Source organism: Scyliorhinus canicula, chromosome 14, assembly GCF_902713615.1.
Source record: "Scyliorhinus canicula chromosome 14, sScyCan1.1, whole genome shotgun sequence".
In the NCBI taxonomy this organism is placed as follows: Eukaryota; Metazoa; Chordata; class Chondrichthyes; order Carcharhiniformes; family Scyliorhinidae; genus Scyliorhinus; species Scyliorhinus canicula.
In genome coordinates, this window is record NC_052159.1 from 83,125,358 (window position 1) to 83,143,862 (window position 18,505).

General features: G+C 46.2%; 1 protein-coding gene across 6 annotated transcripts in view; it reads right to left on the reverse strand.

Moving 5' to 3' along the window:
• dlg2 (discs, large homolog 2 (Drosophila)) overlaps positions 1-18,505 on the reverse strand; it is a 1,378,721-nt gene that overhangs the window by 798,506 nt on the left and 561,710 nt on the right. Inside the window, exon 1 of one of the 6 annotated variants that reach the window (XM_038818414.1) lies at positions 12,318-12,818. The exons of the other annotated variants lie outside the window; for them this stretch is intronic. Within the exon in view, the coding sequence (XP_038674342.1) occupies positions 12,318-12,632 (315 nt within the window). The 5' untranslated portion in view covers positions 12,633-12,818. Of the gene's footprint in view, positions 1-12,317; positions 12,819-18,505 lie in introns of those variants that run through there. 6 annotated transcript variants of the gene reach the window in all.

The following is an 18,505-nucleotide window of genomic DNA, read 5'->3' on the forward strand; positions in this document are numbered from 1 at the left end:
GTGATGGAATAGATTCCAATTACCTAAATGAGTGCAGCTCCAACAAACTAAAGAAGCTCAACACCATCCAGGACAAAGCAACCCAGGACAAGGCAACCCATTTGATCAGGACTCCTCCAGCATCTTAAATTCAGAAGCAGGAGATACCTCGCAAGCCAAGGAAAAGCCCTCCGCGGAGGAGCCGGATATGTGCATATCTGGTCAAAAGTACAGAGCTCCAAACGGCAATATATTAAAAATCCAAACACTTTTCTTTTCAACTTCTGCACTTCAAAATATGCCTACATTTATTATGAAACCTGCAAACTACATGTGTTAACCATACCCCTGAATCTGAGGAAATAACATCACTGGTGTAATTATAAGGGTAGTTTCCATTTATTAACGTAGACATGAGAATTCATATGAAATTTATTGTGGATATTTTAACATGGTGACAATATATGTATTAGTCTTTCATCATACTGCTGTTTCTGGAATGCACTCTGGGTGGGGTCTTCAATGCCCATCACCAAGATGCACCATAACTGACTGAGCTGTGACCAAAAGAGACAACTGCCAGACTTTTCTTGTGGCAGGTGATGAGAGAACCAATTTGAGGGAAAAACCCATCCAGGCTTGAGGGGAAAACCTATCCTCACCAATCTACATATTGCAAATGGAGCCACCAATGACAATATTGGTAAAAGTGACCACAGCACAGACCTCACAGAGACGAAGTTCCACCTTCATGCTGATGATACTCTTCATCCCATTGTATGACTCAATGACCATGTTAAATTGGATAGATTCAAACAGATCTAGCAGTTCAAAACTGTTATTCTGCAGACCATTGTATTCCAGTACAATCTGACAGTCCTGCCATATCCAATTGTGAAAGATGGTGGATAATTAAACAACTAACCATTGGAGCGGACGATAACATATTTATCGTTACTTATTAGGGAGCCCAGCACATCAGTGCAAAAGACAAGACTGAAGCATTTGCTTCATCAGCCAGAAGTATGAAGTGGATGATACTCCTTGGGTCCCTAGCATCACAGATTGCAGTCTTCAACCAATTTGATTCAATCCCACATGATATCAAGAAAAAGTTGAATGCTTTAGATATAGCAAAGAGCATGTATCCTGACAGCATCCAGGCAGTATTACTGGAAACTGCTGTTCCAGAACTAGAACAAAGAACAAAGAACAATACAGCACAGGAACAGGACCGTACAAGCCTATACTGGTCATGATACCAACCTTTGCCAAAACCCTCAGCACTTCCTGTGTCATATCGCTCTATACCCATCCTAACCATTTGTTTTCAAGATGCCTTTTGAACACCATTAATGTATCTGCTTCCACAATCTCCCCTGGCACGCCAGGCACTCCAGGTTCCAGGCACTCACCACCCTCTGCGTAAAAAACCTGCTTCGCACATCTCCTCTAAACTTTGCCCCACGGACCTTAAGCCTATGTCCCCTGGTGACTGACCCCTTTACCCTGGGAAAGAGTGCCTGCTCATCCATTCTATCCATGCCCCTCATAATCTTGTTATGATGCGCTAACAATTGCACACAGAAACACGAAACGGTACAAAAGAGGATTTATTACCGTGAGATGTTATTCCCTCAACTGCAGCTGCAGAATGGCAGCTCAGGAGAGCTTATGAATATTTATACTGCTCCCTGTGGGCGGATCTAGCCGGCAGGGGCTTACCAGCAAACCTGTAATAGCAGGTACTATTGTACATCCCCTAATAGAGACACACACATATATATATAGTGGTGGATCACCACACTCTCCACATAGCTTACACCCTCCAGACCAGGCAATATCCTGGTAACCCTCCTCTGCACCTTCTCCAAAGACTCCACATCCCTCTGGTAGTGTGGTGACCAGAATTGTGTGCAATATTGTAAAGCGCGGCCTTACCAAGGTTCTATACAACTGTAGCATGACTTGCCAGTTTTTATACTCAATGCCCCGTCCAATGAAGGCAAGCATTCCGTATGCTTTCTTGACTACCTGATGGTGTCAACAGTGCTAACAAGTGGCACTTACTTAGCAATTATCAGTTCACCAATGCTAGTTTGGGCTATGTCAGAGTTCTTGTTTGCAGGTTTAATTATAGCCTTGGCTCGAACATGGACAAAATAGCTGAATTTCAATTTCAGAGGTGAAGTGAGAATGACTGCCATTGATATTATGGCAGAATTTGACAGAGTGTGGCATTGAGGAGCTCTAGTAAATGGAATTCAGTGGAGATCAGGGGGGAAACTCTTGACTCGATTGGAGTCAAAACTAACATAAAAGATGGTTATAGTTGCTGGAGGAAAATAATGTCAATCCCAAGACATGGTTGCAGGATTTCTTCAGAGTAATATCCTAGGCACAATCATCATCAACTGCTCCACCATAAGGTCAGAAGTTGGGATGTTCACTGACGTTTGCACAATTATGCTCAGTACCATTTGCAACTCCTCACTCAGTGTCCATATGCAGCAAGACTAGACAACATTTAGGCTTGTGTTGATGAGCGGCAAATAACATTTGTGCCATACAAGTGCTCAACAATGACCATCTCCAACAGGAGAGAATATAACCATTTCCAACAAGACACAAGACAGAATCGAACCATCTCCTTTGACCTTCAATAGCACTGCCATTGCTGAATTTCTCACTAACATCCTGGGAGTTGCCATTGGTCCGAAACTGAGCTGGACGAACCATATAATTAAATAAGAGGATAGAAACTATCCAGGACAAAGCATCCTGCTTGATCAACACCCTATCCACAGCCTCAAACATTCGCTCCCTCCATCACTGACACACAGGGGCAGTAGTGCTTAGCATAAACAATATCCAAAAAGATTGGGTGGGGTTACTGGGTTACGGGGATAGGGTGGAGGTGTGGGCTTGGGTAGGGGAATCTTTCCAAGGGCAAATGCAGACACGATGGGCCAAATGAACTCTTTCTGCATTGTACATTCTATGATTCTATGAAGATTAACTGCAGCAACTTGCCAAGCCTCCTTCGACAAGATTTCCAAACTTGTGACCTTTCAGTTAGAAGTACAATTGCAACAGATGCATGGAAACACCATCACCTGAAAATCCCCCTCCAAACCACACACACACCTGACTTGGAACTATATAACTGTTCCTTCACTGTCACCAGATAAAATGTTTGAAATGTCCTTCCAAACAGCATTGTAGGTATAACTGCTCCAGATAAGCTGAAATAATTCAAGAAGGTGGTTCACCACCAGCTTCTGAAGAGCAATTAAGAATGAGCAATAGGGCAGCAGGGTAGCACAATGGGTTAGCCCTGCTGCCTCACGGCGCCGAATTCCCAGGTTTGATCCCGGCTCTGGGTCACTGTGCGTGAGGAGTTTGCACAGTCTCCCCGTTTATGTGTGGGTTTCGGCCCCACAACCCAAAGATGTGCAGGTTAGGTGGATTGGCCATGCTAAATTGCCCCTTAATTGGAAAAAATGAATTGGGCACTCCAAATTAATTTAAAAAAAGAATGGGCAAAAATGCTGGCATTGCCAGCGATAGGCAAATCCCACGAAAGAATTTTAAAATATTCTCTGCATCATAATGAAACTGAAAATTATTGACAGATGCATTTAATTCTATTGTATGTCGGCACTACGTGCAATTGATTGGTAGTAATCAGTTGTGTATTATTTCAGTGAGACACATTTACTAGGTTTTGAGCAATCACAATGTCCTTAGATTTTCAAATACCAACTTTCCAACATTCTAATACTGTATGAAATATTCTGAGCTTAGACCCTGCCAGACCAAATGAGGCCTTTTTAAGATTGCGTTCTCAGTTTACTAATGGGTGTCTCAGCCCTGGCTATTTAACTCAGGCATGGAACTAGCGGCCTACTTCGACATTCCGATGAATTCAGAAAGGAGGGAAGGATAACGCATTGATCTGTCAAAATAAGGTTTTACAATTAAAGGGGCCGTGGTAGGGTTTACAAGGGCTCACCAGCACTAGTATTTTTGAGGCTCCAGCAATCACAGGTATGAGAGGAATTGGGAAGGCTGCTTCCCAAATCTCTATTACCTGGAAGTCCTGCTGTGGATATATGGGGCTGCAGTGATTAAAGCTCGCCCCAAGAATGGCAGGAATTGGACAGCATTTTTAACAAGCAGGCTTGGATGGAAGCGGCTAAGGAAGTCAACATAAGGGGCGCAATCAAACGAAATGGGAAATATGTCCCACAGCAAACGCGTTTAGCTACGTGGGGTTGGTTTAGCACAGTGAGCTGAACAGCTGGCTTGTAATGCAGAACAATGCCACAGCATGTGTTCAATTCTCGTACCGGCCACCCTGAACAGGCGCCGGAATGTGGCGATGAGGGGCTTTTCACAGTAACTTCATTGAAGCCTAATTGTGACAATAAGCGATTATTATTATTATTATTATTATGTGTTCCCTGTCGCAGCACCGAGAAACACAATGCTGTCTAACGTGACTCTGTTTAAATACGGGGCCTCAGCAGGGAACGCACGGTTGAGGCTGCACTGAGGAGCTCCGTTCGCTGGAACTCCTCTGTGCAGCGGGAGATTGGGACACTACTTTTAAATGGCGTCCTGATCGTTCAAGCCCCTTACATGACCTCCGAACCTCCCCCCAGCAAGCCCCAACTCACTCTAAGGGGGTGCCCAAGCCCCCCCCCCCCCCCGCCACACCCGCGCACGGCACCCCTAGGCCAAACACCACTGCGCAAAAAATGCCAGTATGGCACCTTGGTAGTGCCACCTATTAGTAACTCTGCATATTAGAGTGTTATAACCTGCCTGCTTACCACTGGCTGGGGACTAATGACAATCCCACAATCCTGTGGGAGTATGAGCTTCCACAATGAGGGGAGCGGAGAAATCATTAGCAGGTCCCTGCATAAATAAAGCTGGCCAGTATGGAACCAGCTGGAGAGGAATGAGGAGCAAGGGAGTTACTGCTGCTGTTTTATATACATATGCTATTGTAAATAAAGTTTTCTTTCTGTTCTACAAACTTGTGCTGGATTCTTCGTGGCCTTCACAAAACTGGCGACGAGGGTTAAAGTGGATAGCTGTCTACGCTGCTGTAGCCACCTCCCTGGATTTTTGTTGGATTCAGGTTGGAAGTTGTGTTCTATTACACTATGCCTCTTTATGGACGTTTGGATGTTTTTTATGCTGCGCTGGAAAGTTGGAACAAGTACGCACAACGGATGAGTTACTATTTCTGGGCAAACAACATCACCGAAAACAAGCGCTAGGTGGTCATATTGCTCACTGCCTGCGGCCCGCATACGTTTGGGTGGATTAGGAGCCTTACGCACCCAACTGCGCCGGACACCAAGACGTTTGATGAACTTGTAACCTTAGTCGGGCAACATTTTAACCCAACCATGTCCACAATAGTCCGATGTTACGGGTTTAATACCGCAGAGAAGACCCCAGGAGAATCTCTTGCTGAGTTTCTATTCAGGCTACGCAGGATTGCAGAGTACTGTGACTATGGTGAGACTTTATCAGAAATGTTACACAACCATTTAGTTTGCGGTATTAACAAAGCGGCCACCCAGAGAAAGTTGTTAGCAGAGCTAACATTGACTTTTCAACAGGCCATTCAGATAGTATTGTCCCGAGAGAGCGCAGAACGGGGAGTGCAGGAGCTACAGGGAATGGAGGTGCACGCCTTGGGGTGCAACCCCTTCCGTCCAATAGCGTCGCCACGCACCCCTGCCATACCTTGGGCGGGGCGGCATCCGGATCGACGCCAGTGGCCGCCGAAGGTTTCTCCCTGAAGGGAGCCTTCTCCAGAACCAATGGATGAGGAGCCATGACAGTGTCGGGCTTGTGGGCGCTGGCCCCGTTGCGGACGCCGGTCCTGGGGGCGCCAGAGGCACCTTTGTTCCAACAGAAACTGGGTCCAGCCCAGGGGCCATACTTTTCATTTAGATAAACCTGCGGGGACTGCTCCCGAGGACGTGGAGATACTGCCTGCAGCTGCATTGTGTGGAAGCTCCCCGTATGGGTCCCATTAAGGTGACAGTACGGGCCAATGGTCACCCGCTTGAGATGGAGTTGGACACTGGCGCAGCGGTCTCCGTGATCACCCAGAGGACATTCGACTACATCAAGCAGGGTATACAGACCCTTACATTAACCGATATACAGGCCAGGTTGGCCAACTACACTGGGGAACCACTGGACATCACTGGAACTACGATGACTCCTGTTGTTTATGGATGCCAGGAGGGGCGTTTCCCACTTATCGTGGTGCGCGGCCATGGGCCCAGCCTGTTGGGTCGGGACTGGTTGCGCCATTTGCAGCTGCAGTGGCAGCACATCCTCCAAACAGTTTCTGGAGGGTTGACTGAGGTGCTAGGACGGTACCTATCCATCCCGTATCCAGGTCGAACCAGGAGCTACGTCGCGCTATTTCCAGGCGCATCAGGTGCCTTAGGCCTTGCTCGAGAAGGTAGAAGGGGAGCTCTTGGGTATTATCAGGTAGAAGGGGAGTCCTTGGGTATAATCAGGCCCGTCCGTTTCACTGACCTAGCAGCGCCAATTGTACCTGTAATGGAGCCAGAAACCACAGTTTGCTTGTGCGGCAACTATAAACTTAGTGAATACGGCTTCCCGGCTCGACCGATATCCAATGCCCCACATAGAAAATCTCTCTGCGAAGCTTGCAGACAGACTCTCATTCACAAAATTAGGCATGAGTCACGCCTACCTACAGTTGGAGCTGGAACCTGCCTCCCGGCCATATGTAACTATTAATACACACAGGGGCCTGCATGAATATACACAGTTTCCCTTTGGGGTATCCTCTACCTGTGCTATCATTCTACGTGTCGTGGAGAGCGTTTTGAGTGGTTTACCATGTGTCGCTGTTTACTTAGACTAAGTTTTGATTACAGGGACGTCGGAGCAGGAACATTTTGAAAATTTGGAGGCTGTCCTTAGACACTTCTCAGAGGCTGGAGTCCGTTTATGTCATACAAAGTGCGTCTTTCAGGCGAAGGACGTGGTCTACCTGGGTTATCGGGTGGACCGCAAAGGTTTGCATCTCGTCGCAGGGAAGGTGCACGCGGTTCAACAGGCCCCCGCCCCGACTGACACTTCACATCTTCGTTCTTTTCTCAGCCTCATAAATTATTACGGGAAGTTTCTCCCCAATCTGGCAACTACGCTGGGCCCATAGCACCTTCTGCTAAAGAACAATCACACCTGGGTTTGGGGTCAGCCGTAAGAAACCGCTTTCCGGCAGGTAATACAGCAATTGTCCTCGTCAGGGTTACTAACCCACTGTGATCCTGGAAAGCCTTTACTCATCACGTGTGATGCATCCCCATATGATATTGTCCCACAAGATGGAGAACGGGGCCAAGCGGCCGATAGCTTTCGCCTCCCACACATTGACTGAAGCGGAAAAGAAGTATGCGCAGATCGAGAAGGAGGGCCTGGCGGTGGTCTTTGCGGTGAAACGCTTCCACCAGTATGTGTATGCCCACCATTTCACTATCGTGGCTGATCATAAGCCTCTGCACGGACGTTTCTGAGAGGATAAGCCAATACAGCCCATTGCTCCCGCACGGATCCAGCGCTGGGCTTTGTTGCTCGCTGCCTACGAGTATTCTCTGGAGCATAAGCCAGGGACCCAGATAGCGAATGCCGATGCACTGAGCCGATTGCCTTTGTCGACCGGCCCCATGTCGACCCTCACAACAGGGGAGGTGGTTGCAACCCTAAATTCTATGGACTTCTTGCCTGTCTCGGCATCACAGATCCGTGAGTGGACCCAGGCGGAGCCAGTCCTGTCAAAGGTTCTGCACATAGTCCTGTATGGTGGGCAACAGAGACAGCTCCCAGGCGAGTTGCAGGCATTTTCCTCCAAGCTGTCAGAATTTAGCGTGGATGATGGTATCCTCTTGTGGAGCACGCATGTGGTCGTCCCGGAAAAAGGATAGGACCCGATGCTACAGGACTTGCACAATGGGCATCCGGGTGTGACCAAAATCAAAATGTTGGCACGGAGTTATGTCTGATGGCCAGGCCGCGACATCAACATTGAGAAGGTGGCCCAAAACTGCTCCATTTGCCAGGAGCATCAGAAGCTTCTGCCGGCCGCGCCCCTACATCACTGGGAATGGCCAGGGCAGCCTTGGGCGTGCTTGCATGCGGATTTCGCCGGCCCTTTTCAAGGATCCATGTTCCTTCTATTAATCAATGCCCAATCTAAATGGCTAGAGGTGCATAAGATGGTAGGCACACCATCCTGCGCAACGATCAAGAAGATGTGTTTGTCTTTCAGTTCGCCTGGCCTCCCCAAGGTGCTCGTCATGGACAACGGCACTCCTTTCACCATTGAGGAGTTTGCGAGGTTCATGAAGATAAATGGCAGGCGCCATATCCGCACCGCTCCATACCACCCAGCTTCCAATGGGTTGGCAGAGCGCGCAGTGCAGACATTCAAACAGGACCTAAAAAAGCAATCTTCTTCGTCAATGGACACGAGACTGGTTCGGTTTTTTGTTTTCAAATAGGACCACTCCACATGCAGTGACTGGGGTAGCTCCTGCGGAACTCCTAATGGGCCAGAGACTTCGCACCCGCCTTAGCATGGTTTTCCTGGATATTGGCGCAAATGTACGCCGCACTCAAGAATGGCAGGGACATGGCCCTTCTCGGCATCGGCCGATTCAACCGTTTGTGCCTGGTGAACCGGTGTTCGTTTGAAATTTTGCTGGTGTTGCCCAGTGGGTCCCTGGCGTTATCTTTCGACGAACGGGCCCGATCTCTTACCACAGCACAAGCATGTAGACCACGTTTGTTCCAGAAGGCCACCTTTTTCAAAGATTCTCTGTCCCCGGAGCTCTCTTCTACAGCCGTAGAGACCAGACACAGTGGAGGGTATTCCTCACGATCTTCCTCTGACCAGTTTCACTCTAATATGATGCATTCTCGAGATCTAACCAAGATGTGGGATCAAACTCCTTCGCCTTGGGCGAGCGCCTTTCAGTACTGGTCTCCACGAATGGGGACCAGATGGAACGGCACTCGTGGGGGTCTCTCAGGGAATTGGAAGCCCTGGCACCTGGAAGTGCCCCTGTCAGCATCACCTGGGCACCTTGGCAGTGTCAGGCTGGCACTCAGATGGTACTGCCACGTGCCAGGCTGGCATTGCCAGGGTACCCAGAGGGCAAGCACCTAGGGCCTCCAATTCCCTGCAAGACCCCCACAAGTGCCGTTCCGTCTGGTCCCCGTTTGTGGAGACCAGTACTGAACGGCGCTCACCCGAGTTCTCCAAGACAAAGGGGTTAGATCCTACACCTTGGTTAGATCTCGAGAATGCATATTAGAGTGAAACTAGCTGTCTTGCTCTCATATGCAGATTTGCTAAAAGATGACCCTGCCGAAAATGACGGACTTCACATCGCAACGTCTTGCGAGATTGCGTTTGATCTCGTTAGGTGTGGTGAGCCAGGTCGATCCCGGGAGTGGGGTCTCCCGGCATTTACCGGCCACAGCACGATGCTTTTCGGTAGATCACTCATGCCCAAGATGTTTGGTCCCTTGAAGGAGTCAGTGGACCAAGAGGATCCAGTACCAGCACTTTAGGTGGTCTGAAAAGGTAAGTTTCACAACACTTTTAGCTACCGAACCCTACACTCAAAGCTTCTCAGCATTTGCTTGTGTTGCACACTTCAGGACAACACACCGTTTGGCCCCAGTCATTCCTCTCTCTCCAGGCACCTCACCTCATCATCTGAACAACCAACACTCACATTCGCCCTCATCCTGTTGTCTCTTCTGCCCATGCCTTAAATGCATCCAGGTGGATCTTTGGGTCCATTCCCTTTGCGAGTGGATGAGGAGAAGCTAGCTGATCTGTTGCTGGTGCTTGTGTTGCTCCTCCTGCTATCGGTATGGTTGGCAGTGGTAAGTTTCAACTGTTGTTCCTCATGTGATGTGTAAGGTGGAGCAGTGCAGAGTAATAGATCATTTACGGCACAGCAGATGGCTGTCAAATTTATGCCAACTCTTCGCTCCAAACCTCCTCTCTATCCCAATAGCCCGGCAAGTTTATTTCCTTCAAGTGACCATCCAATTTCCTGCTGAAATAATTAATCACCTCTGCTTTAACTCCTCTCGTAGGCAGTGAGTTCCAGGACAGCACCATTCGATGCATAGAAACTTTCTTCCTTATATTCCTCCTGCATCTCACTCCCAAAGCTATAAATCCATGTCCCCTAGTCCTAGTATCATCAACTAACGGAAACATTTTTTCCATGTCTATCTTATTTAACCTGTCAAATTAGATACACTTCTATCAAATACCCTCCAATCTCCTTTGTTCCAAGGAGAAGGACCCCAGTTTCTCCAACCTAACCTTGTAGCTAAATCCTTCATATTAAAAAAAACTTGCATTTACATAATGCTTTTCACTACACTTTTCAAAGCACTTTACTGCCAATGAGGTACTTTTTGAAGTGTAATCACTATTATAATGTTGGAAACACAGCAGCTAATTTGCACTCAGCAAACTCCCACAAACAGTAATGTGATAATGACCAGATACTCTGTTTTAATGGTGTTGATCTGTAGGATAAGCATTGGCCAGGACACAGGGATAATTCCCCCCCTCTCCTTAAAAACAGTGCCATAGTCTTTTACATCCACCCCAGCAGGTAGTGGGACCTCAGTTTAATGTCCCATCCAAATGATGGCACCTCCAACAATGTGATGTTCCCTCAGTACTGAACAGTCGTGTCAGCCTTCATTTTTGTGCTCAAGCCCTGGAACCATTCTGGAAAATCTCCTTTTCACCCAGTAAAAGGACACTCCCATCCTTCCTAAAAAGTAATAATTGGAAATGGATGAAGCGCTCTAATTTTGACATAACTAAAGCTTTATATACATTCAGCTTAACATACTCCTTTTATAATCAATACCTCTGTTTATAAAGCCCATAAACACCTTGCATGCTATGGTGAAGAGTGGTAGCAGGAAAATGCAGCTGTAGATTAGTGAAGTGCAAGATAGGTGAAGTATATGCCAGTTCTTAACCGACTTAAATTGTCGACACATCATGATTGTAGGCGTGCATGGTTTTGCAATTAAGAGCTCCATCAAAAGTGGCAGAAAAGGGAGAGATAAAAAGAAAACCCTTCAATCTTCACCTGCTAAATCTGTTTCTTTCCCTCATATAATGTCAAATCTGCCAGGCCATGAAATCAAAAGCTGGTGTGATGCAACAAGAGCTGGCAGAACATGTATTAAATATGCCAACCACCTACCCCCCCCCCCCCCTCCCCCAACACACACACACACCAACCCAGAAGATAAGAATAAATCAATATGGAGCCAAAAGTGAAAGCTATGTCGGTCATAATACCGTCAAAGGGAATGGACCGCTGATCATCTTGTTCAAGACAGGAAAATAAAAATGCATCCAGACAATTTAACAAAACTGCATAAGCTGACGTTTTGTATAACAAAGCATGGTGGGGGTGAAATTAAGTCTTTAATGAAAATACAAAATGGATGGTAGTAAACCATTTTCAAGTCAATAAAAATTAATATCGGGAACAGTTTAAAACAGGCTGCTTGCTGTTTCGTCACTTTTCCATGCTTTAACTGAAGACAAATTTCACTTCCAATTCCTCCAAACCTTAGGAATTTCAATGCAAAAACAGCAAGATTTTAGAAATTTTTAGGTGACTTTGGTTGAATGTTACCATGTTTTGCACACATATTAAGATTATTTAACAACAAACATGTGCTTCCATGATAATTGAGGACCATTAATAGACTTAAAAACAAAAGCTCTCAAGCTGATCTGAACTAATGACCCTCATTCATTCTTTACTTGATGAAAAGTAACACATTTTGTCAGTCAAGATCTGATGAAAATTAAACACAATTTAAGCAAACATTGCAATAGCAACCATTAAAAAATGAACTTAATACAATAAATAAATAAAATTAAGGTTTTGCAGAAATGTGCTGAAACTTAGGAAAGCTGACTTAAATCAAATGTAACATATATTCCAGAATTTTCCAGATTGTACTGGTTATATGGAATTAATATTCAAATAGACAGCAAAATGTTTCTGTCTCCTATTTAACGGAATGCACTTTGAGCAAGAGTTCCATTCAATAGAGGTTAATTTATACTTTTTTATTTTAATAAAAACACAGAACAATCCATTCTATAGTGTTTTATTGAAAGACCATTACTGAGCCAAATATTCCAGATTTTTAAAGTAACAACAAGAAATCAAACTCGTCACAATGCTCGTCTGTACCTGCTCATACCAGCTGCTGTGAGGTGGGCAAGAACATTCAGACCACCAATCACAATTCACACTTCTCATCTTCAACAGGCTTTTGCTGGGGCTTTTCAAGGCAATATCACGCAGTGTAGTAAACTTGGTCCGATTTCGAGCTGAGGTGATTTCTGAAGTTGGCAGAGTCTCAGTACTGTAGTAGTATTCTTGTGGTTCATGCCACCAGCTACAGGAGCAGTCCGGTTCATTCACAAGCACTGACATAGTTCTTGTAGCTTTTAAGCGATCTGGGCCTCTGCCGCAGCTGTGATTCTTATTTAGGTAAGTTGCCATTCTGCCACATTCAGCTTTCAAGCTGGCTGGAAAATAATCTTGTATACGGGAATCAGGGTCCTTTTACCTACTCTTCACTACCTCTGCTGCTGTTACATTGTGGGAGAAAGACAGCAGCTACACAGCATTATCTGCTGCCTGGTAGCTCTTCATGGATAGATGACTCAACACAGAGCAACTTGACAGCATCCTTGCTCTAGGCATAAGCAATCAATGCACTGTTCAGCCAGTTACAAAAGTGGACGCTATAGTACCAGTTTTTATAAAGGGAAGTATGTTAACCTGAACTGTTAGATTATTCATGAAACGTGAATACCAAACAAAAACAGACACACAAAATATGAGATTAGTATCAGCCTAGAGTGTTATTTTGTATAAAGTAACAATAAAGTGATGCAAATCACTTTATCAAGTGTAATTGCAATTTCAAACAGGATTTAGTTATAAAACCATTTTAAACAGATTTTCTACCAACTTCTGCATTTGATTAATACAGCCTATTTTAAAACAGAATAGACAATACAGTGCTGATAACATAACTAAAATGGCAAAAGTCTGAAATGTCATTAATTCTACAGTTGTTGCAAAGATACTCAAATGAAGGATACTTAAATGACTTTTCAAGGCATATTTTTTTCATTTGAAAATGGAATGAAAAGGTGCAATACCATCAACATCATACCTGCTAATGGGCCTAAAAAAAGAAAATGATAACAGAAAACAAACCTAGATTTCTATTTGTCTCTGTAAATGCTGTTCACTAAATGCTTCTGTGACAGCTAGTGCTACCTATGGAGTAAGGAGATGGCATGGTAATAAAAATTAGCTTCAATTCCACAATAAATACTTAACCCTTGGTGACCCATATTTTCTTTAGAGCAGTGATTTTCAAACTTCTTTTCCCAGGATTTACTTTTGCCAACTGGCTAACCTTCAGCATCCACACTGTATTCGCTTACCCAGTCTACCCTGAGTCAAGGTAGTGTTTGGGACACTGATGTTTTCTTACACAGGCAAAAGGTGAAAACAAAATCATCTAGTTTTCCTGTCCACAATAACTATCCAGGAACTTCTGGTGTATTAGCCTCATGTTATGTTACTGATAGTGCTAAAATTGCTATGAAGGAAACATTACACTATGATGGATTTTACTTAAAAGATAATTTCGTAGGGAAAGTTCTGCAAAACTTCCCCAGGACTTCCAATGGTAATCAAGCAAAGCATGAATAGACATGTGCATTTACACATTCCTAGCAATTTTACAGTGGTGATGTGGGCTGAGATGATTGACCTTCAACAACTATAACCAACTCCCTTTGTGCAAAGGCTGACTCCAATCAGTGCAGTTTTTCCCTGGATTCTTGTCGATTTCAATTTTACAAGGGCTCCTGGATGTCAAACGTGGTCAATAGGGCAACTGGTGATAATTAGCACAGGCTTCCTTGTCCATGACCTGGCCTGATGTCATGAGACTTCATGGGGTCTGCTATGTTGAGGACTCTCAGGGCCACTTCTTCATGACTGTACACCACTGTGCCACCTCCTTTTGGCATCCCACTGGCAGGATAGATCCAGGGATGGTTACAGAGGAGTCTGGGACATTGTCTATAACATGTGATTCTGTGGGTATGATTATGTCAGGGTCTGTTTTACTGACCTGGAGGACAACTTTCCCAATTACTGCATAATTTCCCAGATGTTAGTACGGCGTGCCTTTGTTGTTTTTGTGACTACATCAATGATGGTTATACTGTCGCCTTTCACTCTTATTCAACCTTTCTATAACAGTTTAAATAAAAAGAAGAAATTTAAGTGTTAAACACATTTCTGGGAAACTAGGGCGGGATTTTCCCAGCCCTGGGCCGGGCCGGAGAATCCCAGCGACCTGGCTACACCGCCCCGACGCTGGCACGCGATTCTCCGCAGAGCGTAGCGGAGGAGCAGAGCGGAGAATCGGCGCCTTGGAGCCGACGTGTTTGGCGCGGTGCCGGTTGCAGGCCGCTCTGCGTGGCCGGTCCGCCAATTCTTGGCCCGGGATGGGCCGAGCGGTCACAGTTAAAACGCTGAGACCTGCCGGCGCCGTCCACACCTGCTCGTAGCCGGCAGGAACTCTGCATACAATGGGTCAGGTGGCGGCCTGTGTGTGTGTGTGGGGGGGGGGGGGGGGGGGGGGGCTCTGATCCCGGGGAGGACCTCCGATGCGGCCTGGCCCGCGATCGGCCTCTCTGTCCCCCGGACTCTTTTCCTACGCACCGCCCCCTGAACTCCTGCACCATGTTGCGTCGGGGCCAACGCGTTGAAGGAGGCCACCGCGCATGTGCCCATTTAGATCTGTGAGCAGTCCTGCCCTTTAAGAAAATGCTGGAATTTTGGAAGAGTCACTAAAAAAAACTATTTTCCACATCCTGTAGATTTCCCAAGTGTGAATAATAGATATTTACGACAGAATAGAAATTTGTGACATAATTTTTGACATCTCTAATCCTCAAAACAATGTAATTGTTTATATTTTGGTTCAATGGCAGCAGTTGCTTCCATTGGTGATTCTCACACTACCTAAGTAATGTTTACTTTTACAATAGGGTAATCTAAGTGTATAACAATGATACCACCTTGTGGTCCGAACGTAATGTTCATAGCTTTTTCACAAAGCACCATGTGGCTCTCTAATCACTTTGAAAGCAGATCAAGAAAATAGGTTGTAAAATGAGGCCAAAGGTTGAAAATGTAGTTGTTTTATGTCAGACGGTAATCATCAAAGCAACAATTATGATTGGGTTCACTTAATCTATCAGCACAAGTGTTCTTCATGTAATAATCAAGAATGATGAACATGCTAGGCTTTCCCCATATCAGTAGATCATCTTGTTTGGTTTAAACAAACAACCCTGAACTAACCTCCAACATTCTTCTTGCCAGCCTGGCCAAAACGCGTCCTTGCAGTTTCCTGTTTAATTGCTGACTGACTGCCTTCCTATCTCTATTTTTATCTCCATGTTCACAGCCAGAAGGGATGGCCTGCCAGACTTGCTGAACACCTGGGACCAAATGTTTCCTAACACAATGATATAGGTGTTTGATTCTTCAGATAAGGCAAATATATTGTTTAATGTTTACAGGTTTTTTTTTTGGGGGGGGGGTCTCAATACACAGATTATTAGCATCTTAACCATCTTCATCTAAATGTTTTTTAAACTTGTTTGAATGTATTTTGCCTTAAAACCCCACCATTTTAAAATAACTATTTTTCTTTTCTTTGGAAAATTGTTTTTTAAAATTCTGATAATGTGACAACCAAAGAATAAGAGGTTATGAAATGAAATGAAATGAAAATCGCTTATTGTCACGAGTAGGCTTCAAATGAAGTTACTGTGAAAAGCCCCTAGTCACCACATTCCGGCGCCTGTTCAGGGAGGCTGTTACGGGAATTGAACCGTGCTGCTGGCTTGCCTGGGTCTGCTTTCAAAGCCAGCAATTTAGCCCAGTGAGCTAAACAGATATGGAATTGAATAATTTGATTGCCATCAATAGTGTAAACAATGTCTAGGATTGTCCACTTCTGTACTCGCCAGCCATTATTTTCTGTCCACCACTTCAAAGGATGAAAAGTCATTTCCAGAAGCAGAAAACTTGAGCCAGTGTCTTCAGCAGTCTGACTTAAGGGGTGGAATTTTCCCGCAATTTGTTAGTGTCAGGCTCTGACTGAAAACCGGCGTGTATCTCACCAGGTGGCGAATTTTCAGACCAGATGTTGAGTGACTGTGATTTAAAAAATCAGGGAGAGTGGTTTGCGTCATCAGTCTGCCGGGGCAGGGTCTGATAGAACCGGAAAGGCTGGTCCCATCCCATCCTTAAAGGGCACCCCAATCAGCACTCAGGGTTAAACTAACCTTGGCTACCGCTGCGCAACCCTCCACTAAAAGTATTAGAAGGGTCTCTCTTCCAATGGCACAATTTTCAGGGACTCTTCCCCCACCCACCCCTGACCCCCACAATCACCACGGCAGTACAGCTTCTCCCCCCATTGCCTTTACCCCCCCTCCATATCTCTGCAAGGACACCCACACTGCAATTTTCCCCCTCAATAACCGCTCCACCCCCCCACTGCCAAATCCTCCCTCAAAAGCCTCGTTGCTCTGCATCACCATCCCCCTCCCCGCTTCAATGGGCTCCCCAGTGCCAGTCTTGGGCATTGCCCTAAGACAGGTTGGCACAGCCCGGTACTGCCAGGCATGCCCTCTTCTCCGGGGGGGATATAGTTACCTTGGCACCCCCGGCAGGAACGCCTTGATGGTTTCCTTTTGTGGGCAGGAACATTGTGAAGTCACTGGTGAGTGGTGCGGGAAATCGGGGGTGGGATTCTCCCGCAATTGGCGGGGCAGCCCGTATCAGCGCCAAGAGTGGCGCAAACCACTCCAGCGTTGGGTCGCCCAGAAGTTGCGGAATCCTCCGCACTTCCGCGGGCTAGGCCGGCGGCGGAGGGGATGGCACCGTGCCAACCGGCAGCGAAGGGCCGCAGTGGGCCAACGCAACTTGGCGCATGCGCAGGACTGCCGGCGTGTTTTTGCCGCAAGCGCAGAACCGCCGGCGTGTTCTGGTGGAAGCACAGGGGGTTTCTGTGCGGCCATGGCAGAGCCTTACAAAGGCTGGTGTGGAGGGAAAGAGTGCCCCCACGGCACAGGCCCACCCGCAGATTGGTGGGCCCGGATCGCGGGCCAGGCCACCATGGGGGTCCCTCCTGGGGCTGGATCCCTCCGCTCCCCCCGAGGACCCCTTTAGACAGCCGCCAAGCCAGGTCCCGCCAGTATAGACCATGTCCATTTCACACCGGCGGGACTGGCCGAAAATGGGCGGCCGCTTGGTCTATCGGGGCCCGGAGAATTGCCAGGCGGCCACTGCCAACAGCCTCCGACCGGCGCGGCGTGATCCCTGCCCCCACCCGAAAACCGGTGCCGGACAATTTGGTAGCCGGCGTCGGTGCGGCGGGGCGGGATTCACGCCCTGGATACCAAGATCCCGCCGGCCAGAATCTCGTTTCCCTGACTCTCATGAGATTTTGCGCCCCCATCACCGTTCTCGCTGACGGCCATCGTGGGTGCAAAATTGCCCCCAAGATTTTTTGACACCTCCATTCATGATCTATTTTTCTGTGAGGAGTTGGAACAGTAGAAACTGTACAGTGAAAGTAAGATGCCCAGAAAATGAAAATATAAGCAGTGATCATAAGAAATTATAAAACACAAAACAAATGAACAATGTTTCTCCTGAAATATATCGCTCGAAAAGCATTCATCCAGAAAGACACAGCCAAAGAGAATTCTCCATCTACTTTTGGTCCAATGAACTTGCTTGCTCAACCACACAATGCTCTGCCATCAACAGCTGCACTTTCTTAGGCCTGAAAGAGATGTTACGTCTTCTGACAACGACTGAGAGTTATAGCAACTGCATTTTCCTTAAACATCAGCCTACCTCTATTCCATGCTCAACCTTAGTCAGGGTTGCCGAAATACACTTTCCTTTTCCATTCTTGGATAGAGACTATGTCAATACTACACCAAACTCCCTGATGGTTAAATCATTCTTTAGTGAGCAGACGGTTGGTTCTAATAAGGTCATTAGTATTTCTGTTGTTTCAGCTTTCAATTTTTTCAATTAATGTTTTTAAAATCATGTGTCACAGTCAATCAAGCTTTTCATATGCATGCTTTCACTTAACTTGAAAAAATGTTTTTCTTCAAAAAACTTTCAATCTTCCCCAAGCTGCAATATTTTTTAATGGATTACACAACCACTTTCAAAACAAGGGAAGCAGCACAAATATTTTGGAGAAGACAGTATATCCAAATACTAGTATAGTTAGTCTCACATTA